Source organism: Arabidopsis lyrata, assembly GCF_000004255.2.
Source record: "Arabidopsis lyrata subsp. lyrata unplaced genomic scaffold ARALYscaffold_6, whole genome shotgun sequence".
NCBI classification, from domain to species: Eukaryota; Viridiplantae; Streptophyta; class Magnoliopsida; order Brassicales; family Brassicaceae; genus Arabidopsis; species Arabidopsis lyrata.
Window position 1 is genome coordinate 2,641,886 of NW_003302550.1, and position 26,216 is coordinate 2,668,101.

General features: G+C 37.8%; 5 protein-coding genes across 12 annotated transcripts; 4 read left to right on the forward strand and 1 right to left on the reverse strand.

Annotated features, from left to right (window-relative positions):
* Positions 1 to 98: 98 nt before the first annotated feature.
* Positions 99 to 3,676, forward strand: LOC9309354 (transcription factor TGA2). 4 transcript variants are annotated; one of them, XM_021020124.1, is made up of 10 exons: positions 99 to 262; positions 1,394 to 1,567; positions 1,666 to 1,737; positions 1,825 to 1,884; positions 2,002 to 2,079; positions 2,158 to 2,209; positions 2,436 to 2,505; positions 2,590 to 2,707; positions 2,800 to 3,045; positions 3,136 to 3,676. In XM_021020124.1, exons 2-10 carry the CDS (start codon positions 1,502 to 1,504, stop codon positions 3,280 to 3,282), a joined length of 909 nt encoding a protein of 302 aa, XP_020875783.1. In that variant the 5' UTR covers positions 99 to 262; positions 1,394 to 1,501; the 3' UTR covers positions 3,283 to 3,676. The 4 variants fall into 4 exon arrangements, with proteins under 4 accessions (XP_020875783.1, XP_020875781.1, XP_020875784.1 ...); XM_021020122.1 differs by having other exon boundaries at positions 2,436 to 2,707; XM_021020125.1 differs by having other exon boundaries at positions 1,836 to 1,884; positions 2,436 to 2,707.
* Positions 3,677 to 3,954: 278 nt separating this feature from the next.
* Positions 3,955 to 6,745, forward strand: LOC9307313 (transcription factor TGA5). Of its 4 annotated transcripts, XM_021020120.1 has the most exons (10): positions 3,955 to 4,237; positions 4,363 to 4,563; positions 4,783 to 4,874; positions 4,957 to 5,028; positions 5,120 to 5,179; positions 5,280 to 5,357; positions 5,438 to 5,489; positions 5,673 to 5,944; positions 6,025 to 6,270; positions 6,353 to 6,745. In XM_021020120.1, exons 3-10 carry the CDS (start codon positions 4,809 to 4,811, stop codon positions 6,497 to 6,499), a joined length of 993 nt encoding a protein of 330 aa, XP_020875779.1. In that variant the 5' UTR covers positions 3,955 to 4,237; positions 4,363 to 4,563; positions 4,783 to 4,808; the 3' UTR covers positions 6,500 to 6,745. The 4 variants fall into 4 exon arrangements, with proteins under 4 accessions (XP_020875779.1, XP_020875777.1, XP_020875778.1 ...); XM_021020118.1 differs by having other exon boundaries at positions 4,363 to 4,874; XM_021020119.1 differs by lacking the exon at positions 4,363 to 4,563.
* Positions 6,746 to 11,840: 5,095 nt separating this feature from the next.
* Positions 11,841 to 20,348, reverse strand: LOC9309356. 2 transcript variants are annotated; one of them, XM_021022280.1, is made up of 27 exons: positions 20,011 to 20,348; positions 19,847 to 19,904; positions 19,565 to 19,740; positions 19,406 to 19,470; positions 18,763 to 19,093; positions 18,392 to 18,458; positions 18,108 to 18,258; positions 17,591 to 17,758; positions 17,386 to 17,496; positions 16,897 to 17,106; positions 16,508 to 16,609; positions 16,194 to 16,412; positions 15,692 to 15,766; positions 15,517 to 15,594; positions 15,174 to 15,356; positions 14,929 to 15,084; positions 14,725 to 14,817; positions 14,546 to 14,617; positions 14,053 to 14,170; positions 13,735 to 13,913; positions 13,572 to 13,656; positions 13,346 to 13,450; positions 13,161 to 13,267; positions 12,827 to 12,904; positions 12,639 to 12,734; positions 12,453 to 12,548; positions 11,841 to 12,346 (listed from the first exon to the last, which is right to left on the reverse strand). In XM_021022280.1, exons 2-27 carry the CDS (start codon positions 19,852 to 19,854, stop codon positions 12,170 to 12,172), a joined length of 3,306 nt encoding a protein of 1,101 aa, XP_020877939.1. In that variant the 5' UTR covers positions 19,855 to 19,904; positions 20,011 to 20,348; the 3' UTR covers positions 11,841 to 12,169. The 2 variants fall into 2 exon arrangements, with proteins under 2 accessions (XP_020877939.1, XP_020877940.1); XM_021022281.1 differs by having other exon boundaries at positions 20,015 to 20,258.
* Positions 20,349 to 22,537: 2,189 nt separating this feature from the next.
* On the forward strand, positions 22,538 to 24,404 carry LOC9309357 (protein LNK4). Its single transcript, XM_021023115.1, is given in 7 exon segments — positions 22,538 to 22,760; positions 22,852 to 23,177; positions 23,292 to 23,460; positions 23,682 to 23,777; positions 23,865 to 23,974; positions 24,055 to 24,071; positions 24,074 to 24,404. Coding segments are annotated over 6 exon segments (897 nt in total). The 5' UTR covers positions 22,538 to 22,760; positions 22,852 to 22,866; the 3' UTR covers positions 24,268 to 24,404.
* Positions 24,405 to 24,477: 73 nt separating this feature from the next.
* Positions 24,478 to 25,663, forward strand: LOC9307315 (protein MIZU-KUSSEI 1). Its single transcript, XM_021023116.1, has one exon. It carries the CDS (start codon positions 24,750 to 24,752, stop codon positions 25,527 to 25,529), a length of 780 nt encoding a protein of 259 aa, XP_020878775.1. The 5' UTR covers positions 24,478 to 24,749; the 3' UTR covers positions 25,530 to 25,663.
* The last annotated feature ends 553 nt before the right edge of the window (positions 25,664 to 26,216 follow it).

A 26,216-nucleotide genomic window follows, 5' to 3' on the forward strand; every position in this document is an offset into this window, starting at 1 on the left:
CAATAAGGTGAAACGAAGGGGTGGTTTTTGTAAATATAAAGATAATAGGGTTGGATTATGGTAAAAGAAAGAGTAGAGGGTTTAGTTTGATATTTCCCGTTAAGTTTTCGTCGAGGGTCTTTGGGAACTGGTAGATTTGTAGACAAAACGACGTCTCGGAGATTGGAATTTCGGATCGTGTCTCTCTCTGCTTCTTCTTTGTTTCAATCCGATTTCGAATCAAACCCTTTACTTCTGCTCCTCAAAGATTTCGTTTTTCCAGGTCAGTTTCTTCATCAAGCCAACATTTTTTTCTAGGGTTTTCTCCTTTTTTTGTTTGTTTGTCTGTTGCTTCACAGTCCTAAGAAGCTACTTGTTAACTTCGTGTGTTGCCTTTGAAGTTAAACCTAGTTGACTTTCTGAAGCTTAAAGAGTTCAGCTTTTTATTTATTTATTGGTCATTTTGTTCTTAATTTTGAGCAACCAAAATCATCTAATTCTGATATTTTGGATTTAAATGTTTATCTCTTAAATTCTGTTTCTTGGTTTGAATTCATAGTTGCAGCTTCATGCCAAGTTTTTGCTGGTGCTAGATTTAGAGTTTAGCTTTTTTATTTTACTCGGATATGAATACTGAGTAGTGAGTAGGAATTGAGTCAACTCGGATGTCAATACTGAATAGATTTTTGTTCTGACTAGAATTGCAAACCAAGCTACTTCAGTGTCATTAAAACTGAATTGAAATGGTTTGTGACTGTGCCTAACTTCCAAACTCAGGCATTTTCAACTGTGCCACCTTCTTAACTCTCACTGGTTTTGACTTTGATCCGCGGTCTAAGCTTAAGGTCTCAAGTCGTCGAGGGTTTCTAGATTGTTCAAGCTTCTTGTCTGATTGGGTTTCATGAATTGCTTTAAAGGTTGTTTTTTTTTCTATGACTATGTTGGTGTATCAGTATTTTCAGTTTGCTACACAAAGGGTCTTCATTGATTTTTTTGTTGCAACTAGATGTTCTATTGTTCTTTCAAGTGACATCCACATTTAATTAGCTTGCTTTTGTTCATAACTTTTGCATTTTGGTACACATTTGGTGGGATATTCTTATATATTTGAGTTTGTGACTTTTGGGTTTTGGTAGTTAGTAGATTTCTCCTTAGGACACTTCTGTGTTGAATAAGTAAAGGACTCTTTAGCGTTCTTTTTGTAGGACATAATTGAAAACTATGTTAGCAAATGTTTTTTGTGCTCATTCAGCACAGCCAATGGTCCGGATGATCAACATTTGTTCTTGATTCATTTCCTATTGATTCTTCTTGTAAGGTGTCTTAATCTTTCTTTTATTCTCTATAGCTTCTATCACCTAATTTCTTTCTTTCTGTCTTTTTCTTTTTCTTAATTTTTTCCGAATCCTGGCAGTCTGTGCACACTAAAGAATTCTCAAGAAGTTGTTACTAAAAGAGAGGCCACAAGTGGATATTGTCTTTGTTATCAAGTGTTAGTACAGAAAAGTGGTGAGAAAGTAATATGGCTGATACCAGTCCGAGAACTGATGTCTCAACAGATGAAGACACAGATCATCCTGATCTTGGGGTTAGCTCATAATCTATATCTCTCACTTATGTTCTTCAAACGATTTTGATTTTGATTTCGATGGACCGGTAAATTTTTCTGGTGTAAATTTTATGCAGTCGGAGGGAGCACTAGTGAATAATGCTGCTTCTGATTCGAGTGACCGATCGAAGGGCAAGATGGATCAAAAGGTGATATGTCCATCTCTGTAGATAAGATCATTATTTTCATTGAGCCAATGTATAATCTTTTTTGTTTCCTTATATTTTGATCCATAGACCCTTCGTAGGCTTGCTCAAAACCGTGAGGCAGCAAGGAAAAGCAGATTGAGGAAGAAGGTAAAACCTTCTGTTGGTTCTTTGTTTTATTACTTTTCTTCTTTTCTAAATTGTTGCATCCCGAGAAGCATAGCTATTTTCTACTATTTTAAGTTCTTTTAATTGGTCCCTCCATAGGCGTATGTTCAGCAGCTGGAGAACAGCCGCTTGAAACTTACCCAGCTTGAGCAGGAGCTGCAAAGAGCAAGACAGCAGGTTCAAATTTGTTTTCTTATTTCTATTGGTTATTCTTTTGTGATTCTGTATACATAAACGAAAATTTCTCTCTTTTAGGGCGTCTTCATTTCAAGCACAGGAGACCAAGCCCATGCTACTGGTGGAAATGGTTGGCTGCTTATTCTCCCTTAGCTTTCATAGTGTTTTTTTTTTTATTGCTTGTAATTTGTGGATAAGATTATTATATCCACTTGCTCTTATAAGAGTCAATGGCAGACTGACGTGGTTCTGATAGCAAAAACTGTTCATCTAATTAGCACTGGTGTAGATTTAGATTTACAAGATGACGAATCTCATGGGTTTGTTCTTGATCATGTATAACTTTTTAATTTCAGGTGCTTTGGCGTTTGATGCTGAACACTCACGGTGGTTGGAAGAAAAGAACAAGCAAATGAACGAGCTGAGGTCTGCTCTGAATGCGCATGCAGGTGATTCTGAGCTTCGAATAATAGTTGATGGTGTGATGGCTCACTATGAAGAGCTTTTCAGGATAAAGAGCAATGCAGCTAAGAATGATGTATTTCACTTGCTATCTGGCATGTGGAAAACACCAGCTGAAAGATGTTTCTTGTGGCTCGGTGGCTTTCGTTCATCCGAACTTCTCAAGGTCAGGTCAAATTTCATTTTGTCTTCACCGGTTACATCTGTTTTGCATAGAACATAAAAAGAATGGTTGTAATGAAAAATGTGTTGAAACAGCTTCTGGCGAATCAGTTGGAGCCAATGACAGAGAGACAGTTGATGGGCATAAATAACTTGCAACAGACATCGCAACAGGCTGAAGATGCTTTGTCTCAAGGGATGGAGAGCTTACAACAGTCTCTAGCTGATACTTTATCGAGCGGGACTCTTGGTTCAAGCTCATCAGGGAATGTGGCGAGCTACATGGGTCAGATGGCCATGGCAATGGGAAAGTTAGGTACCCTCGAAGGATTTATCCGCCAGGTACAACACTTGTGATGTTATTGAGATGATATCTTAAGAATATATATTATATCAACAGGGTTATAATCGTCTCTTGGTTGGTGGTGGCAGGCTGATAATTTGAGACTACAAACACTGCAACAGATGATAAGAGTATTAACAACACGACAGTCAGCGCGTGCTCTACTTGCAATTCATGATTACTTCTCACGGCTACGAGCTCTTAGCTCCTTGTGGCTTGCTCGACCCAGAGAGTGAAACTGTATTTTGGTCACTATCAGTCAGCTGTACAAAATCCATATGGGACACAAACCAGGAGAGACTATTAATCAACACTTGTCAGAGATTCATCTTACCAAATCCATCAACAAATAAGCAAATTTCTGGGAAACAAAGACTCTTTTGTCTGTAGGGTTTCTACATGGTTGTGGTAATTCATGTTGTTTTAGCTGTAGCCTTCAGTTTTTAATTTAGCATTTAAAAAGTTCAATGTTTATATATCATCTTCGATTATCTTAGAAAGGTTATTGAATTTTTGTTTGTTTTTTTTTTGTTACTTTGTGTGTGGTAAAGGTGTTTTAACCTTGCAACTTCTGTACTTGTAATCATCATTTAACAATATAAAGATTTTATTTTGAGTTTTGTGGTTTCATCGCTTGTGTCTTAAATCTTTACGGGAATTATAATGTAAATTTCAAACAGATGAAAACTAATCTCCATAGTTTTGCTTTCCATAATGTTATACAATCTTTAGTTAAAAAGAGTGACTAAACAAGCGCATTAAGAACATAAAATTACCTTAAAAATCGTTAACTATTTTTGTTAATAAAAAAAAGGGACATGTCATTGTCAAAACCAAGAATAATTTTTTTTTTTGTTGTTGTCAAACAGTGTTTGCATTTTCAGACAGAGGACTTTTATTTAAGCCCTCAGCATCTAGAGGTCCACCATCACTTGAGTTCGTCTTCCATTCCTGTTTTTGTTCAGAGACCGGGAAAATAAAATAAAAAGAAGATCGTACAAACTAAAATACCTCAAAGAAGGTAGAGACAAAAGTAGTAACCTTTGTTGTTGATTGATATTCATATCTGGTGGGTTTTAGACAAAGACCACGTCTTTGGTGATTGGAATTTTCTCGGATCTTTGTTTCAATCCTTTTTTTTTTACTAGCAACCCTTGTTTGTGGTTAAGCTCAAGCAAATCCATTCTTCAGGTTAGTTTCTCCTTCAATAGTCTTAAGGGATTTACTTCTTCAGTTTTCTTATTCTCTGCCTCTGCTTTCATGATTGCTTTTTTTCATTGAGGGCTTTTTCCTTTTTGCTTTATGAACGTGTTCAGGAACCAAATCATTGGTTGGGACACTATTTAAGTCAAATTGGTTGAGATTAGATGTTAACAGGCTCGAATTTCCGGGGCTAGTGTGCTAAATTCTGAATCTTTTAGCTCTACTTCAGTCTAATGTTCACAATAGTTACTGTTTCACCTCACGAAGATCTTTGTGCTATGATATTCCGTTGGTTCTCACTTCAAATCATATAGGTGTGCTTATAATTTACTTTGATTCTCTGGCTTTGACTACTCAAAAGTTCTTCAGGTCACTATGTTAAGTTTAGTCGTTTGGATCTTTATGAAAGAGATACCTTTTTTAGTCTCTCTATATGTCATCAGGTTAAAATATGTTTTGTTTCTCTATAACTCTAATTTTTGGTTTCTGTTTACCATCTTACTTTGACAATCGGTTTTTGTCTGATGATTTAGTAACTGAGATTTGGAAGAAAAGAAAAATGGGAGATACTAGTCCAAGAACATCAGTCTCAACAGATGGAGAGACAGATCATAATAACCTAATGGTTAGCTTGTAAAATTGTTAGGTGTTGCTTCTTTATGTTCATTAAATGGCCATAGTTTTGAAGCAAAACAGTATTTATGCAGTTCGATGAAGGGCATTTGGGTATTGGTGCTTCTGATTCTAGTGACCGTTCAAAGAGTAAAATGGATCAAAAGGTGAATATAGACATCTCTATATTGCAAGAGTTTTTTGTTTTTGTAATTGAACCTTTCAGTTATGTTTTTTCTTGTTTATTGTAATCAACAGACGCTTCGTAGGCTCGCTCAAAACCGTGAGGCTGCAAGGAAAAGCAGATTGAGGAAGAAAGTATGCTTAGATTTATGTTTCATTGTTTCAATTCTTTTTTATGTTTTTTTTACAAGCTATTTGCAAACTCTAAGATGTCCAATGGTTACTTCACTTTTAGGCATATGTTCAGCAGCTAGAGAACAGCCGATTGAAGTTAACACAACTTGAGCAGGAGCTGCAAAGAGCAAGGCAACAGGTTTTAACTGTGTTCAGCTATATATATTTTTTGTAGATATTTGCTCTTCTGCATACATAAGCATTTTCCCTTAATCTTAGGGTGTCTTTATCTCAAGCTCTGGAGACCAAGCCCATTCTACCACTGGAGATGGTGAGTTGGCTGAATCTCTATCCAAACAGTTATTTTTGGTGCATGTTTTCTATGGAATTTGATGAAATAGTTGTATATAACCATTTATTGATGATGTGGTTGAAAATTTTAGTTTTGTTGTTTATCAAGTAGAGCAAGGACTCGTTTGGTTGATGGTGTTGATTTATTAATGGTTCTCTACAGGGGCAATGGCATTTGATGCAGAATACAGACGATGGCAGGAAGATAAAAACAGACAGATGAAGGAGCTGAGTTCTGCTTTAGATTCTCACGCGACTGATTCTGAGCTTCGGATAATTGTAGATGGAGTAATAGCTCACTATGAGGAGCTTTACAGGATAAAAGGCAACGCAGCTAAGAATGATGTCTTCCATTTATTATCAGGGATGTGGAAAACACCAGCTGAGAGATGTTTCTTGTGGCTCGGTGGTTTCCGTTCATCAGAACTTCTCAAGGTAAGAAACACACCGACCGGTTTCAGTTTATCTTGTCTCTTCACTAGCAAGTTTTCAAACTTTTTACTTCTTTACTACAGCTTATAGCGAATCAGTTGGAGCCGTTGACAGAACAACAATCACTAGACATAAATAACTTGCAACAGTCTTCTCAACAAGCAGAAGATGCTTTGTCTCAAGGGATGGATAACTTACAGCAATCACTCGCTGATACTTTATCGAGCGGGACTCTCGGTTCGAGTTCATCAGGGAATGTAGCTAGCTACATGGGTCAGATGGCCATGGCTATGGGGAAGTTAGGTACTCTTGAAGGATTTATCCGCCAGGTATGTTAAAATTGTGTTGTTTACATCAAATGAAAAAAGTATTATGCAGTCATTTGATAGCACATCTTTTTGTTTGTGGCAGGCTGATAACTTAAGGCTACAAACATATCAACAAATGGTAAGAATATTAACAACCCGACAATCGGCGCGTGCTCTCCTAGCAGTACACAATTATTCATTGCGGTTACGCGCTCTTAGCTCTCTATGGCTTGCCAGACCAAGAGAGTGAACTAACAATATACCAGGATTCTCCTTCAAAGAAGGTCTTTGAGATTCTTAGCCTAAGATTTGACGACTTTAGACATGTAGCTCGTATACAAGAATATGATTATACTGTTGTGTGTTGTAATCTTTGTTTGTAATGTGACTTGAAATCATCATAGTCCCGTAACATTTGAAAAGCATTATTAGGATACAATGCGTTTTGTACAATATCATTACAAATTTATATACACAATCATATGCAGTTTCTATATATGCAAATGTAAAGATGGAAAGTGAAACATAACAAAGAAACAATAGTGGATGAGTTAAAAGATGGAGTTGGTCTCGCTCAAGATTACGAGAAGAGAGACGACGAAAGCATAGTCAACGCCTGGATTTATAGTAACCACAAAGTCTTGTTTCGCTTTGAAATATCCTCCAAATGTCGGCTTCTCCTTCACCTGATAACATTAATGTCGCATGTGAGGATGATAAATATAAAATAAAAAGATAAGGATCATGAAACATACCTCGGCGATGAGAGTGTCGGCATGTTAAACTTTGACAGAGTCGTCGGAGTAAGTGCCTACCACGCTGAAGTTGCGGACTTGGTTAGATAGAAAGAAGACATCAAGACGAGCCCTCCATTGAAGAGGATGAGAACGTTGCACTGTGAACATCAGCTCTGTTGGATCAGAGCCTTCTCCTCGGTGAACCGTCCATCGGTGATTTAACGACGTCAACTGCATGTATAGTTTTTGGTTACATAAATTTAAACAATCGGTTAAGGAATGGTAACCGGTTACACTATGACGGTGAGGGTTGGACATTCGTGTTTTTTCTTGTTTCGGTTTGGTTTCGTGGTTTACAGGTAGCACCAAAAACAGTTTATGTTCGGTTTCACAAAATTTCGGGTCGGGATAGGGTGAAAACAAAAATTGGAAGTAAAAACAAGCAACTAATCTGAAATAATAATAAAAAATCTATATTCTTAATCAATGTTGGGTTAATGTGCTTTATTTGGTATAAAAATATTGTTACTGTTTGGACTTGGTTTCGGTTTTTAAGTTCGGATTTATGTCTTTTTTTTTTTTTTTTTTTTTTTTTTTTTTGCTAAATGGCAAATATCATATAAATGAAATGTTTGGTTTTACATGGAGTTCAACCTTGAGTTGGTTTCTTGGCAAAAAAATAAAACAAGAAAGCAAAGAGATAGCTTTTGAAAATATAGAATCAGTGCAACCAATGTCTCATAAGCGTTCTGAAACGCTTCTTGAGTCTTCTTGCAGTGATGGAGTTTTTGACTTCACGATCGATTTCCTTAAATATTACTGATGGCAGCACATAAACATTGTTGTGAAGCAGATTATTCCTTTGTTTCCAGATTGCATAGATGACAGAGTGGGCGACAAGCTTACGGAGAGTTGTCGGCGATCTATTGTTCTTGACAGACATCCAAGAGAGGAGGTCAGTCCAAGTAGCAAAGGCGATGGCTGGCAGATGTAATCTAACACTCACAGCATGCCAGATAAAGCGAGCAAAATCACAAGAAAACAACAAATGATCTCTAGTTTCTGGCTGTAGAGAACAGAGGCCACATGTGGTATTCAGCTGCATTCCCCAAGTGGCGAGTCTGACTTTTGTGGGCAGGCGATCAAGTTGGGCAGTCCACATAAGAAAAGCATGTTTAGGTGTAGCGCCTTTGAACCAGACCTTACCCAACCAGTCCACAGGCTCAGCCCGCGGCCTTAGAACAGACCAAGTTTTTGAAGAAGAAAAACCATTGCAAGATTTATTATCCACCACCCAATCATAAGAGTCCAAGCCTAGTGCATCACACGGCTTGTCAATGTTGGTTAGATGAATGTGAAGGTTAAGCGCTTGTTCAGACCGAGGATCAGCGATGATCCAGCCATCAGGACTGCAGACATCAATAACTCTAGCATTTAGGGCAATTCTCAGATTTCTTGGACCGTCATCACCAATATATTTGATAAGTGGGCCAAAGGGAGTCCAATTATCAAACCAAAAGCTGGCTGTTCTTCCATCACCTATGCTGCACTTGACAAATCTCTCAGCCAGCCCTCTCAGCCTAAGCAGACATTTCCAATTCCAAGAATCAGTAGCTCTTTCAGTTTGGTTCCAAAAGCTGGTGGTTTTACTGCAATTGTGATGCTTATGCCAGGCGACCCATAGAGAGCCACTGTTAGAAAACAATAGCCAAATCATTCTCAAACACAGAGTTCTATTCCAAGCAGCGAACCGTCGTAGACCAATTCCACCTTCACTTTTAGGCAAGCAGACCTTAGACCATGCAACCTTAGCTAAGCCTTTCTTGTCCATTCTCCCAGACCACAAGAAGCGAGAGCAAAGTCTCTCAATCTGCCTTATACATCCTAAAGGAAGGATAAAAGTAGAAACCCAGAAATTCACAGTTCCAGAGATCACAGAGGCAATCAGCTGCACTCTTCTAGCAAATGATAAAGACCGCACAGCCCAAGAGTTGAATCTAGCTGTGATTTTCTGAATGAGTGGAGCATACTCTGCAACAGACAACTTTCTACTCATCAAGGGAAGCCCTAGGTAACGGACTGGTAGAGACCCATGCTTGAATCCATAGCCAGACAATGCATTGGATTCAGCATGGCTCAAACCAGCGTGGAACAGCTGAGTCTTGTCCCTATTCATATGAAGACCTGACCAACCCGCAACATCCTCAAGAGTTTCATAAATACCGTGTAAGGAAGAGCTATTCCCATCAAAAAATATCATCAAATCATCAGCAAACATCAGATGGGAAATATCGAGTTCGGCGGTTTTAGGGTGAAAGGCGATATACCCTGAATTGTACCTGGACTGCAGCAGGGCAGTGAAGACCTCCATTGTTAGAACAAATAAGTAAGGGGACAAAGGATCCCCCTGCCTCAGACCTTTAGTGCTCTTGAAATAACCTCCAGTATTGCCGTTGACTGACACAGAAAAGCTAGCAGTGGAAAAGCATTCCTTAATCCAACCAATAAATTTGTCTGGGAAGTTCACGGCTCTTAACGTTGATATAATGAAGTCCCATCTTACCGAGTCAAACGCCTTTCTTAGGTCGACTTTAAGCATTGCACTTGGCTCAATGTTCTTCTTATTGTAACCATGGACCAGCTCAGTAGCGAGGAGAACATTCTCAAGCAATAAGCGTCCAGGCATGAAGGCTGATTGAGAATGACTGATTGTAGAAGGCAGAATAGCTTTGAGTCTGACTGCTAACAGCTTAGAAATAACCTTATATACCGTGTTGAGGCAAGAAATAGGCCTGAAGTCCGTCATGGAAGCAGCATTTGGGATTTTAGGAATCAGAACAAGGTTTGTGGCATTCCATTGCTTCAGAAGCTTTCCAGAGGTGAAAAATTCTTGCACAGCTTCCACGACTTCAGGGCCTATAACAGACCAGCAGCCACAAAAAAATTCAGAAGAGAATCCATCTGGTCCACTAGCCTTATTTCTGGGTAAATCAAAGAAAGCAGCCTTTATTTGATCCGCAGAGAAAGGAGAGTTCAGAGCAGCCTGCTGTTCAGAGGAGCATCTAAAAGTGAGGAGATTATTGATGTCATCTTGGATAAAAAGAGACTGCCCTTGTTCACCTCCAAGATTCCTCTGGAAATAATCCACACAATGATTTTGAATACCATGTTCACTCTCAATTCGATCTCCATTATGGTCAAGCAAATAATGTATATGGTTCATCGCTTGCCTAGCAGAGGCCATCTTGTGAAAATAGGAAGAGTTCATGTCACCTTCCCGCAGCCATGTTACACTGGATCTCTGATAGAAAAAACTCTCCTCTGCCACGGCAAGAGTATGCCACTTCCTATTGGCCTCTGACTCTGACTCTGCATTAGAAAGGCAAGGATCAGACAACATTCTACTTTGTGCCTGTAGCAAACAATCATGGGCTTCCTTTGTCCTTTTCTCAATGTCAGAGTAATTCAGCTTGCTGAACTCCCTGATTACCTTCTTCAAGGCCTTCAACTTCATAGAAACCCGATACATAGCAGAGCCAGTAACACTTGTTGAATACCACTCATAACAGATTAAGGGTAAAAAGTCCTGATTCTTTAGCAGAAAATTTTGAAACCTGAAAGGCTTTTTTGATCTTGGAGAAGCAGAGATCAGATTTATACCACAGCACACATGATCAGAAAAATCTGGTTCACCAAAAATTCCCAAGGAAGAGGGAAACAAGGTAGTCCACTTGTCATTAACTAGAATACGATCAAGCTTTTTGGCCACCGGAGATCGTTTCCTTTTATTCCACCATGTGAAAGTGTTACCTCTATAATTCAGATCAACAAGCGAAGCATCAAGGAGATTACATCGGTTATTATATGTCTAATTAACATCGGTTATTATATAGATTACATGAAAATCAAATTTGTTATTATATAGATTACATGAAAATCAAATTTGTTAATACGTGTAATCAATCACCTTCTCGCGCATGGTGAGGAGAGGGTAACCGGCGTTGTCACGGAGAACACGTTTCTTGTTGAAGCTGTGGTGAGGACCGTCAACACGAAGAACGACGTTAGACTCGAGGTCGACAACCGCCAGCTTGGCACCGCTGAGTCCTTTACAATTCTTCTTAACGGTCAGCTCGAGTGGGTAAGGACAGCAGAAAACGTCACTCACCACCACCACGTTTGTGTTCTGCGCAGCCACGGGCACTCCGTACGCATACGCATTGCTCATTTTCTGATACGGACCCATCATTGCTTCCTGCTCTTTTTCCTGGAGTCTCTATATTTAATATAATCTGATTTGTTTGATTAATTGCAACTCTTTAATTGTGTCTCTCTATACATAAATTTATAGACAACACATCATTTGCGTGTGTTTGGTCAAGAAACCTTTTTTAATACGGGTTTTTGTGTATTTTATCATTGTGAGAATGGGTCTTGGTCATTGGTTTATAGTACTTTACTACTTTATATTAGAGATCAGGTTTGAATAGTATATAAAGATTTACAGTTCTATACGATAGTTGAAAAAGCAATTTTTCTTATTTGTATAATATTCAAACCTTGGATTTCTTTGCACAATAGTTTGAACTTCATTTCACGATATCAAATCCTAAAAATATCAAATCCTAAAAATAAACATAGTCAAAGGTACCGCTATATCGGAACGGTCAAAAATCCAACAGAACTGGGATTTTAACCGTCAATAAATCATTTAATCTTATTTGAATGCTTAAGAAATTATTAAGAGTTATAAAATATAAACCGACTAGAATATGATCAGAGAGGTTGATTTATTATTTAATTACTAATTAAAGCATGGGGTCAGCAGGATGCAGGAGCCGCACACCAAAAACCTTAAAAGAATCTATTTTTCATCATTCAATAGTTTTACTGAACTTACGAACACGCCGGTCTGGTCCGGTCACAACATACTACTTTTATAGCAGAACCCAGACCAGAGCCTCGTCTGGTCCCAGTTTGATGAAATTGATCGCAAACTACAAACATTTGTATCAAAACCAAAGATAAGTCAAAAGAATGACACCTAAAAAACTCAGGTAATATTTCTCTACAACCTGAACTTGTGAGAATCAATTATACAAATGATTTTGTTACTAAAGAAAAGACCGAAAGAAAGAAATCAAAAGACGCAAGTATGATCTGATCAGATCAGCGCATTGATATTACCCGTGGGATTTTGGGATTTTGTACTGTTTTTTCAGAAACTGAGACGCCTCTGAATCGTTTCTGTGGCAAAGCACTCGTACCAATGTTTGGGTGTCCGCTCCAAGTTTGCCTTTTCCTCCTTGCTGCATCTCTAGACTGCTTCTAGACCTCAAGTCATCAATAAGCTCCCGTGTCTGTTTCGTGGTGTTAATATGTGAGTCAAAATACCCAACAATTTTTTCCAATAAGTAAGAAAGGTTAATGATGATAAGAAAGAGGCTGGAGCAGTTTTATACTAACCTCATATCCGTGCAACTTTACAACAAGACGTACTCTGGCTACCTGGTTTTCAACCACTCCTCTCGGAAGTCCATCCCCACCAGAAATAAAGAATTCCTAGTAACACCCATAATCATTATGAGCTTTAACGACACAGGCATTTCGGGGGGTTATAAAGATAAGATGACCCCTTTAAGAAACAGTTACCTTTAAGACCTCTACATCTTCTTCTAACAGCTTTGACTCGCTTGGATGAAATACACGTGACGGGCCTCCATCTAGTAGTACACGAAGCAACCCATCCTGGTGTATTTGAAATATTATCAATCAAAAGGCAAACACTTTCAGAGCTTGTCTATAATGTAAATAAATCCGACTGCGATTAAACTACAGACAAGTGATGCTTGAAGCAGGCTGGTGACTATCCGATCCCTCAATGGCTCCATTATGACACTACATAGCTGTCCAAGTTCCTGGTCAAAGTAATTGGAAATTTAATTTAGCAATGTCGAGAAAAATGCCTTTGCAAATATTCATTGGTGCCAAAACGCCAAATAAATCTAACAATACTCAAGGAATTTCATGCTCGAGTGACTTCTAGGCACCATAGTTTTCAGAAACCCTGAATCATGTTACCAGCATCTTGTGTGTGTGGCAGTTCAGACTTCATGTAAATTGTAAATGCCTGGCTCAGCTATAAATTGCCTTGTCTAGGAGGAGATTTCTTACCGTGTCTAGGGCTTCTATTAATCCTTCCAATCTTGATTGAGAAACACTTGGCTTATACAAATTTTCAATAAATGGCTCCCTTAAATCGCAGAAGATAATCTTGGTTCCTGAATTGTGAAAGAATCATGATTAAAATGAACCCTTTGATAATGAATTTTAAAGGATGTTAACATACAGCATCTCACCGGTAAACTCGCAGATACGATCCAGAGCTGCATTGATATCTTTTCGACTCCCCTCAAAAGATTCCTTCTGGTTAAAACTCTTGGATTTCTCAACCATAGATTTTCCTATAAAGTTAGCCACAATGGGAATGTATCATTTATATAGCTAAGATAAAAAAAATTAAATGAGAATTTTTGTAAGGGAATATGAACTTCAGTATTGAATAAGCACATAGATGTTCCATACTGATGACAATCTTTTCACGAGGTTTTTTCGCTATCCAGCGCTCCCACATGCTGTCTTCTAACTTGCTCAGTTGACTAACAGCATACTGTGAAAATCATATGAAAATCAATAGCAGAACAAAAAAAAAAAGATGCTTGAACTGAGGAAGGAGTCTTGAAGTTACATGTAAAGTATTGAGCTGAACGCAAAGCATAGCGGTTGCAGGAACATTAATGTTAATCGACCTTCTCTCATCAGGATGTTTTGACTCGAATAGTTCCTTCTTAACAAAAACCTTGATTGCTGTTTCCTTCTTGTAACGAGTAAGAACAGGTACAGGTGGAACCAAATCATCCTTGCTAGCTGAAATGGAAATACCAAAATATTCAAGTATACCGAAAACAATGTCCAGGTTAAGAAAGAAAAAAGCTCATAAGAATATAAGTTAAAGTTTAGAACTTCAAAGCTCGGAAGCAGGTTCAATCAGTCACATTGTGCATACCTAGCTTCTCCATGACATGGTTAGTATATACTTGAAATGCATTGTCAATGCCACGAAATAAAGCACTTAGTTCAATGGATCTCATTGGAACTTTCAGCGCAAAAAATTGATCAACAGTCTGCATCAAAGAGTATCCACAACATTAATTAGACAAGCTCTTATAAGTGGAGGCATATTGCCAACTGAGATCAAAATATGCTTCTACAAGAAACAAGGATATCACAGCTTCATTCAATATAATTTTGACACAGACACAGCTTCATTAAGTCTAATAATCTTTCTTATGCAGAATGACTGGGAACTAAGTCAAATTTAAATTCAGCAAGGGTCACAACAATTTGAATAACCTATCTAAGGAAGCTCAACCAGATAAACCTATGCTTAAAGCAATTGATGAGACTCAGAAGATCTAGTAAAACAAGTGCTCTAAACCAATAAAATAGACATATATTACTAAGAAAAGATACAGAAATAGAGGAATATAGGACCCTACCTCTTCTACAATCCTGAAAACTTCGACAATTGAGCTCCCATGCCGCTGTTGAGGTGATATTGGGTCCCAATGCTATACAGAAAAGCTAAGATGCGTTATGGTTTGAAAAAAAAAAACTAGTTTCAAGAGCCCGATATAGAACTACTTCGAAAGATCAGTAAAGGAAACACCAAACTCACCTCTTGTTTAAAAGCTCGCTCCACCCAGCTTAAAATTCTCCCCAGCTGTGAATTGATCCATCTCAAAACCAATGTGCCAGAGAGTGATTCGACCTAAATTATTGAAAAATATTATAGCCAACATGATTGTCACTGAGTACGTGTTTACAAGGTGGCTTAACCCATGAGTCTTAGAATTCAAAGGAAAACATATACAAGTCTGACCTCATATGGAATTAATTTTCTGAAGTAAGGTCCACTTGTATCCTCTCCGCAGACAGAAGTCATTAACTCCAGTAAATATTGCTCAAGGCTATCAGCCGCAGGAAAAACAGAGACAGCGTCCTCAGTCAAGTGTTCAGCACCATCAAGAAAAGGTTTCTGAAATAACATACAAAGTCAAGATGTCCTTAATGACTGAGATGTAGTAACCAAAAAGTAATAAGATGGGACGCTAGCATCAAGCTTACCAACTTGTTCCCATAAAGCTTGTGAACAAGGGATCCAGAAAACGCAATTGCCTGTGGGTGCCTCTGAGATAAAATTGGCATAAAGATGGTAGAGTCTTTTTTCATAAGTTTCTTAGTCTCCTCAGCAAGCAATGCCAAAGGGTGCTCATTATTTCTGTCTGATCTATCAATGGCAAGTGACATCTGTAAATTTGTAAAAAGCAGCCTAATTATACCCTCCATAATATTATGCGTCAAATTGTGCACAATGGAAACAGAATTTGCTCAATTCTTAGAATGGACATAAATGAGACCTGATATGTTATCGTTAGTCGAACATCTAGAAAATTAATATAACACTTACCCTTGTGAACGTATTCTTGATGGAAGATAAAATGTATGACTCAATTTGCTCTCGGTCTGAAGAGTTAGAATGCATCGCCTGTAGAGAAAAATAACCACCATTTTCAGTTACAAGTACAGAAGTCAAGTTGGGGAAACTATGTCACCATCCCTCCATTATAAAGTAGGTTACATACTCGATCAGATTCCTCCAACAAAAGCCTCCAAGTTATCATTGCAACTGTGACTGTATCCTCCATGACAAGTGAACCCTGCAAATGTAGATAAAAAGAACAAAATGTCTAACTTCAATGGAAGAAATAGAGAAAAGAAACTGCTTGCAAGAGAAATGTATTTAGAAGTAAGATAAATATAAGGAGCCTGAGGTAGATATACACTTATTTAAATTTATGTATGATAGATAAATTTAATGAAAATATATACATGTGTGTGTGTGTGTGTGTGTGTGTGTGTGTGTTTGACATGCATATGGAATAATTCTACATATGAAACAATGCGTTAATTTCCGGGGCACTACTGAGACTATGTGTCCATTTGATGAGCAAAACACAATATCACATGAGCAAGCGTACAGCTCACTAGACAAAGTAAAAGAAGATGGCTTATCCTATATACGAATTACTGTAATTGAATTGAAAGTAACTTATGTGTCTGAACGCATTTGCTTTTATATAAAACCTCGGCAAAATGCAGATGGTAATCGCCCAGCTGCTTATCGGCCCAACTCCGTATAGGTGACAAGAAGGACTCTAGGAAGGATATCTCTTCATTTTCAACCCTACACTGCAATGTTTTCAAGTGTATGCGCTCTTGAGGCCCACGTTGTTCTTTTAGAGGGATTTTCTTCAGCTGCTGAATAGCATGTCGCAGAAGTCCTCGTTCACTAGTAATTACATACTGCAACCGCACAACACACTCATAAGCTACCGTTAAAATTCCAAGATGAAGCATCAATATCATTATAATAAAGTAAATCTCTTGTCCATCATTACCTGTCGAAACAATACCCAGGCATAGCATGTGTAATGGATGGTCTCTGTAATTCCAAGAACACGCCACGTTGACTTCAAAAGCTCAAGAATTTCTTCAACTTCCTAAAATAAAATGACAAAGGTTATTTCATGAACGTTTCATAGTAAAAGAAACAATAAACTGAAAAGGAACTTGCCAATAGTTCTTTCTGGTAACGTATATAGGAATTATACTATGAGAAGAAAACAAAAAACAAAAAAAAAGAGAAGAAGAGGAATCTAAGCAGCTCGAAGAATGACAGCTGAGAAAAAGAACAGAAACCTCTGAAATCAATATGATTTTTAAATGACCAAGAATATTTTGCAGGAACATATATTCATTCAATAATATTTTGACAGAATTCACAGACCTCTGTGAGCTTCCCATCATTCAATATGTCAAAGACACAGAGAAGCAATTTCTCATATAGCCTGACATTCAAATGATAGCCATCAGCCCAATGGCAGACTTCACCCGTCAAATCACCACGAGCCGGTCTCTCGGCAAGTGAGATAGCAACTTCTCTAAGAGATTTTAAACATTCTGCTCTTTGCACTTCTCCAGCTGAGGATGGAAGAGACTATAAATAGAAAAGAAAGCAAAACGAGAAGTCAAAGAAACATATTATGAGACCACTAATGTAAGCAAATTCAGTTTTCAGTTATATGGGATAAAGGCCAACAGAGAAAACTGCCAGAAAAAAAGGACGCTATGCCATTTTTTCCCACAAATAATAACCCATCTTAACATATTATAATGCCACACCCTTAAAGAAAAAACTTATAAAATACCCACTTCGGATATCTGATGTCTACACCATACAATAAATCACATAAACATAATAAAGTAGAAAAACTACCTCTGATTCTTCAATCCTTAGCAGAAGACTCTTCAGGTCAGTTGCCTTACGACCTGATTCTCCAAATCCAACAACTGGATTGTTAATGAGCCCCTCTGCTAACATGTTTAACTGAGATACCAAAACGTTAATAGATGATAGACCAATATACTAAATGAAAAAAGCAGTTAATATTACACCCAGATGTGAAAAGGTGGTCTTTTACCTGCCTTTTCTGCCAACGTAAGTACGCTTTCTTGTCAGAGAACTCGGTACGAGACACGCAACATAGCAATTCTAAAGGGACCAGGAGGCTGTCCATTCTTTTGCCAACTTTTCCCGCTAGGGCATTAAGTAACCCCTGTCTTGTTCTGATGTCCATAGCCTCAGAAATCTGTATGAGCCCAAAATATTGATTGTCATATACACATATAGAAGGTTATCTGTGATTCATATGGTAGTGCAGGCACCAGCGCCAAAAACATAATACAATACATAGACAAATGGAAAGAGTAAACTGAGGAATCAAGAGAATACTAAAAAGTCAATAAATCAGAGACATTTGGCATACAAAATTAAAGGGCATCTTAACATGATACTTCCATAAGAACAACTTTACAGGAAAATGTAGAGTAATAAACATGTAAAAACCATGCTCTGACAAACCATATATGCCTCAACAGTAGAGATAAGAAAGTAACAGTGAAAGAGAGAGAGAGAGAGAGAGAGAGAGAGGGAGTGACCTCCATTTGACCCCGCATCATTTCTAAAAGAGCAACCAATCCTGATGAACTCTGAGACTGAGAAACACTCTCACTTTTGCGACCAAGCTTCTTAATCAGCCTAGACCTGCTTTTCTCCTTCTTTTTCTCTTTTGATGGTACTATGAGACCTCTATACGATGACAAAGTACATGTTGGAAACATATGAAAGAGAAAAATGATATCAGTAAGACTCTGACTGAAATTACAAGCACACCTCAACTGAACAGAAAAAGTAAAAGTAAGCAAGTCAATATTCTGTATACCCTGAAGCTCCAGCGCAAGCCAAAAGGATTTCAAATGCGGTTTCACGGAGATCATCATCTGTAATACCTGAAACAGAAATACATTACAACTTTCTTAATAAATCAGAAGGTTCTTGGTTTTTCATGGGTGTACTACTTATGGTCCAGTCGTATTTAGCTCTGGCTACTGGATGGTATAAGTAATGATAATTTTACAAATACTCCTCTGTTTCTCGAACTAAAACGCCCTGTCCATAAATGATAAATTACCAAGTCTACAAATGCATGTATGATCTGAATAATTCAATACGGTTATCCAATGGAATAACAGTAACACTAGTATTTCTTTATCAAATTTACTTCTTAAAGATATGCATTTTCCAATCTTTTACCAGTCGCAAAGGAGGGCAGTTTTGGCACAAAATCAGCCGCATCATTCGCAGTTCGCCTTGAGATTCTGAAATTACCAACTTCATCAAGATCATCATCGTCTTCAAAATCTTCAATGTCATCAACAGTCAGCTCTTGAGCTTTTGGTGAATCAATAGATTCTGATCGCATCAATGATGGCACAGTTGGTGACTCACACCACTCCGGATTTGTAACCATGGGAGAGGATGAGGAAATTAATACAGGAATAGGTGGTGGCGCCCTTTTTGGAGGTGAGCCAGAAGATTCAGGATTTGTAGCCAAAAAGAACTCATCAGCAGTACCGACGCTATTCTGAAATATGCATAAGACCAAATCATTTAGAAAATAGCTGATACAAGTGGAATGAGAAGGAGAAGGATCTCAGTGACAGGCATAAAAATGTGATTAGATGTCAAATGGATTATCCAAAAATGCAGTTGTTTAACTTGCGTAATCATTCAAAATGTTGCAAGGTTCTCTTAGTAATGAGAAAAATCTAGTCTTTGAAACATGAAGGAACACCAACCAACATAAGTTAACGCATCATTGACTAAAACACTAACGAATTGGATTAAAGAAACTTTACGTTAATGTATAGTAAAGACAGACAAGTGAGAATCATACCATATAAGGCAATCCAATGTGATCATGATAGTCCCGAATCGCTTCAGCAAGTTCAAGCATTCCTCCTAAATTAACACAATATGCACACTTATTACTCTGAAAAAACAGAACGATCACGAAAACAATAGAAGAAAAGAGAAGCAGCAAGCTAAGTATCACCTTTCTTAGCACAGTTAATGACATAATCAACACTAACTTGATCCAAATCAACATCATCCAGAGTCACAGCCCCAGGAGGCATTATAACTTTCTTGATCAAGCTACCAGCCAACATAAAATCCAAAAGTTTCCGCCTATCCCGGCGATATCTCTGAAGAATCTCAACAGCATTTTCTCTATACACAAAAAAAAAAAAAAAACAGCACATGGATCAAAATGCATAAGCAACAAAACGAAGATTGTACAGTATCCAAAAATCAAAAGAAGAAGAAAGTAACATACTCTTCCATGTCGATCCAGTTGCAATAATAGTCACACGGGTTCTCAGATTTCAATTAACCTGTGAAATCAAAAGCCGTGAATCAATAAATCAAGTCTACTTCTAGGACGAGAACTAGAGACTACATTGAATGCAAAATTTAGAAGTAGAGTTTAACTGAACTAACCAACCATTTCTTCAGATTCCTCGCGAACACAACAATTAATCCAACGGAAGGATTGATTTAGTGAGAATTTCAGAGACGATTGATTATGGATATGATCGGGAAATGTAGAGGAATGAACTGTTTTGGAGAACTTGGAGCAGAAATTTCGAGGTCGTGTGAGCAAATCTAGAGAAAGCGCCGGGGCTGAAAGATCTATCTGTGTATATTAATTATTTGGGAAAAATAAAAATGAAGCTGATTTGTCTCAACTTTTATTTTAGTTATCTCCCTAATTTTCTTTCTTTGACTTCTTTTGTTATTCCAGAACACCGAATTTGTCAAATTTGAAGTCTCAACTTCACTCATAGTAAAATATATATATATATATATAGGTATAATTTTCATTACTGATTTAAGTAATTAGATACTATTTATTTAGCTTTTTAGTATTCCCAAATCTTATTTCCTAATGAAGATTTGAATATTCTAATTAATTTGGAAATCTGAAAATATTAATGTTATTCAATTATTACTGATTTTAATATTACAAGTTGAAATTCCTGATGATATGAACAAGGAGGATTTATTTTCATCTTATTAGCCAACACATCTTTCCACATTGTTTATGTTTTCGAATTTTGGACCGAACTGGATATTTTTGTCAAGCCCATATAAATTTTTCAGGCCCACTGGACTATATATTAACCCTACGAAGTAACAAGCAAAAATGGATTAGCTACTTTACCTATAAGCTCGTCGGCAGCTGGATTTGCCTATAAAGGTCCTAAACCAATTTCAAAGTTTTAAAACTATACATTTGGAGCAAATATTTAACTCTGATGAGAAGACAAAGGGTACTTAAGAGAGTGCGAGGAACATTATCAACTGTATCACCATGAGAACATGAGTCCCACTCCACCGCAAAACAGACTGTCACGTGTCATCACCTCCCTATACCTACAGGCCACGTGTCTGGACCAAATCGAGTGAACATGTGACGTGTCGTCACCAAACCTGTGCCGCTAACCACTGCCTGAATCTGGAGGGTATATCCGTAAATCCAAGTATTTTTGTCGTCTATCCGTAAACAGACAACTTTTAAGAACTACAAATATGTACAAGTTGGCCAGTTGTGTTTTGAGAGAACCCATTTAGAGCATTTCCAATGGTGAGAGCCCTCACCATTTTTTTTAGATTAAAATTTTCAAATTTATGAATTGAGAGATTTTGTTAATTTTGCAAAGTTCAATGGTAGGCTTTCTTTGTGGGGTTCTCAGGAAAAAATTAAATTATTTTTTTAATTATTTTATTTCATAAATCTGAAAAATATTACAATTCATAACATATTAAAGATACAATAATTTCATACATTTGAAAATAAATTTGAAAAAAAAAAAACGATACGATAAATCGACTTGTGAAGTTTGGTTTCCTTTAACTTGTAGGAATTCTGAAACATCAAACTGAGTGTTGGAGTGAAACTTGGAGTTATTCAAGGAAATTGGAGGCAAATTGTGCAAAAATGTGTAAACAAAGGTGTTTCAAGAAATGAAGATCAAAGATGAAGATCAAAGATGAAGATCAAAGATCACATCATACGAAGCCTATACCTTGTGATTCAGCTTTGGAGCCCTTCATGAAAGTTATAGAGAATTGAATCAGCTTTCTAATGGTGGTGATTTCGTATCAAACGCAGTGCCGGCTCTGAGCACAGCCACTTGAGGCAATGGTTTGTGGCCCCCAAATTTTTTGTTGCAAAATGAGGCCCCCAAAAATATTTTATGTTGCAAAGAGAGGCCTCATTTTCTTGAATTTTAAGATTTGGTATCAGTTTTTAAAATTTATCTATAACACCCAACAAATTTTATTTTTTTTGCTGGGGCCCCATATTGTTCAGGGCCGGCCCTGATCAAACGGAGTAGCGTATCAAAAGTTACAAACAGATCGGTCTACACTCGATCTAGATGATGGCTCCAAATGAAGTTCTTGAAAGATCACATCATATGAAGACTCTCCCCTGTTATTTAGACCGATCGACGAAACCGAGCGGCAAAATTGCAAAAATCTACTAAAGAGATCCGATCGGTTGCAAACCGATCAGACAAACCGATCAGAAGCCCAACCGACAGTTTCCACTTCAGAGAAAAATTTAACAAGTTAATTCCAAAAACTCAAATTAGTTTTTTTTCCAGAGAGATCAAAGATGAAAGTGAAGAAATTATTTTGCAAAATTTGGAATGATTAAAGGAAATTAACTTCAATTCTACTCTCAATCGTCAGAGCTGGAAGTGAAGAAAATTTGCAGAGAGATCAAAGATGAAAGTGAAGAAAATTTGCAGAGAAACGGACACGTGTACGTCTCTCTTCACCACTAAAAGTGCTCTTAAGAGAAACAGCTCTCTCAAAATAAATCCTTTCTGATTTATTTTTTTTCACAATTGATGAGAGAGCCTCTCATGAGAGCTCAATTTTCTCCCTATTGGAGATGGTCTTATTAATTTTAATTCAAGTGCCGACCTCACACAGAAAAAGATATGTTTAACACGTGGACCAATGAGATAGTTAGTTTAGATGGAGGAGTAATCTAAGCCACAAATCTCGTTTGTGAATTCTGAGCCACTAACTAAAGTTCAAACTCACGCGCTCTCCACTTCCTCTCTTCAACTTGCTTCTTTGTCTTCTCTCTCTCTCCTCCTTCGCACTCACAAATCTACAGAAGAAGAAGATAGACTCATAATCTTTTGGATTTGGATTTAGATCTGATCTTAAAGGTGACTTCTTTTTTTATTATTTTATTCTTAAATTTTCAAATGTTTTTCTCCTGTTGGTTTCTGAATATAGTGAGTGAGCTTTTTGTAGCAGGTTAAAGTATCATTCATGGATCGTTATTCGAGGAGGAATTTAGAGGATCTTGTTGTGCCTAACTATCAAGAGACATCAGATTCATACCCTTCTCCTGATATGTGGGGTACCGGATGGAGCATGAACTCCTCAGAAGCTGCTGAGAAATGTTTTGATTATGATGTCATTCACAATGGTTTCAGTGGAGGATTATACAGTCAGATGCAGATGGAGATGGGAACTAGTGAACAAGTAGAAGAAGAAACTAAGAGGTTAAAGGCTAGTGGTTGTTTTGACCGTTCGCTTCATGATTTTGATGAAATCCAGCAGATGGATGACATGTTCTTGTATAGCCCTACACACTCTCTCTCTCTCTATATAGCACATAAAAGATTCTATAGTTTTCCGATGTTTATATTTTGTGTCTCTCTCTCTCTTTTGTTTTCCGGTTTTGACTGAAGAAGTTCCATTTTGGAGGATGTTCCAGGGGATGAGAATTTTCTTTCTTTCAAGGAGTCGGATACTAACAACAGCTCCGGTTCTTCCTCTGCGTATCTCGACACTACCGATGGCAGAGAAGTCCCTATGTTCCATTACAACTGGGAAACTTGTCAAGACATGCAACTTATGGTAAGAATGGTCTCTTTTGATATACTTGCAAAATTTTCTGAAAATAGTAGAAAAAAACAACCAAGTGATTGTAGTCTAGTGCTAGACAAATCTTGTGGAATTCAGTAGACTCTTGGGATTAGTTTGGTTTTGATTTCTCTCGGATGTGTGTTTGACTTTTGCTGTTCCAAGTGAGATAATATTAAAGATGTTAATGATCTTGGAACATTCTTTTGTTTAAGGAGGAGGACGCACCTATGAATCTGTGTGAGGAGAACATAGAGGAGGCATCTGCTGAAGAAGTGGTGTTGCAGGATCTACAAAGGGCTACAGAAATGGTGAGTGTGGTGATTTTGATCTTTTACCTACAATCTTGTTTGAGATTTGATCCGTCTTGTAACAGACTTACAATCTTCTAATTATAGTTGACTGATGATACCCGCAAATGCTTCCGCGATACCTTTTACCGACTCGCAAAGAACTCACAACAGAAGTCAGACTCCAACCCGGACGAGTTCCTCGAGGATAGAACCAGGTATAAAGCTCTTTTCATTATTCATTAATCATACCTTCAAGAGTTAAAATGACTCATCACCATCTATGATTATTCAGTAGGGAAAGTGAACTGGAAACCAACTCAATCGACAGAGCCGTCGCCAATCTCACATTCAACAAGATGGAATCCAACATGAGAAATATGCCTCCACCAAAGAGACTTTCTTCTGTTCAAGCATAAGAGAGTTTCGAAACAATCCCTTATGTGTATATATTATACATATGTGCGTGTGTATCTGTGCTTGGCTTGACTTTTCCAGGCTTCAGTTTTGATCTGTTTCGTTAGAGTCTGACTCTCGCTTCTGGATTTCCAATTTCTTATGCTATATGTTATTTACTGAGGGAAACCTGTGAAAGTACATTACCCCATGTAGAATCTGTTGTTACAATGTATAAAAAGAGATTCCTTATAGCTTTTGTTAGTTTATGATATAAGAGGAGACACAGAAACATATCTAAGTGGGAAACAGCAAAGCAGAGGAATTAGTCTTATACCAGCAAACATAAACATCAAATACCGAAACAAAACACAAGTCAATTTTAGATTAAATATCCCCCGACCATAAACTAGAACCGGCGAACTCAAATATAATTTATCTAACTAGAAAGTCTCTGACTCACGTTTGCATATTAAACAAAGATATAAGACCAACTCAAAACGTGCGTTCCATTAGTTTCTGAAGATTGTATAAAATTTTGGTCTTTACTCTGACAAACTAAAACATTACAATTTGAGAAAACTTACGTTTTTTGTAATGGCAACACCACCGTTAACGCCTAGAATGCTGACTCCGACGACAATGTCGCCTCTCGGGAGTCCAAAGTCGAAGAAATCAACGGCGACGGTACGTCCGGAGATCACGTTGGAGCAACCGTCTGGAAGAAACAAAACAGCCGGCTCCAAATCGACTAAACTCTTCCGACGCGTCCGGTCTGTGTTCCGATCTCTACCGATCATGTCTCCGATGTGTAAATTCCCCGTAGGAGGAGGACGACTCCACGAAAATCACGTTCACGGAGGGACACGTGTCACGGGAACGCTGTTTGGTTACCGCAAAACACGTGTGAATTTAGCGGTTCAAGAAAATCCGCGTTCTTTACCGATTCTGTTACTGGAGCTAGCGATTCCCACGGGAAAGCTTCTTCAAGATCTTGGAGTCGGTTTAGTGAGAATCGCATTGGAATGCGAGAAGAAACCGAGCGAGAAAACCAAAATCATTGACGAACCGATTTGGGCATTGTATTGTAACGGTAAGAAATCTGGTTATGGTGTGAAGAGACAACCAACGGAAGAGGATCTTGTGGTGATGCAGATGCTTCATGCTGTGTCGATGGGAGCTGGTGTGTTACCGGTGAGCAGTGGTGCGACGGAGCAAAGCGGCGGAGGAGGAGGAGGACAACAAGAAGGAGATTTGACGTACATGAGAGCACATTTCGAGAGAGTGATTGGGTCAAGAGACTCGGAGACGTATTACATGATGAATCCTGATGGGAACAGTGGACCTGAACTTAGTATCTTTTTCGTGAGGGTTTAATAAAACGACGTCACTTTAGGGGAAACATTACATTACGTCATTTTTTTCTATTTGTTTTCTTTTTCCTGTTGATTTTGTTTTTTGGTATTCTTTTTTCCTAATTTGGTAAATTATTCGAAATGATTTGTTGGTGATGTGTATACCTTGTTTGAAAAATCGCTGGACGCTAGTCGGGCGTTCGGCATGGGCCTAGCGATTAATCGGAAAATCGGATTAAAATCGGGGATTAATCGGGGATTAGTTTTAGGGTTATTTTAATATTTTTAAAATATATTAATTCAATATTGTTTTCAAAATTACAGTAAAAACAAATTTTTATGATTTTTATTAAAATTTGAACACAAGCTATGTAAAACATCACAAACTCCCAATTCAAATGATTGAATAACAAAAATAAAATGTTTTTTTTATACTTGTAATCTAAAAAATAATCGGGGTATGTAAGATTAGGCGGGAAATAATCGGATTAGGCGGGAAATAATCGGATTAGACGGAGAATAATCGGGTTACTGATTTTTTAGGGGATTAGTCATTAATCGAGGCGGAGAGGGTGGGCCTAGCGATTAAGCGGAGAGTAATCGGGGCTAGGCGGGGATTTTTAGAACAGGGTGTGTATACATGAAATATATATATACACTACATCTTCTGTGGCTGCTAGGGATATCTCTACTGTTTTGATTGTTACGT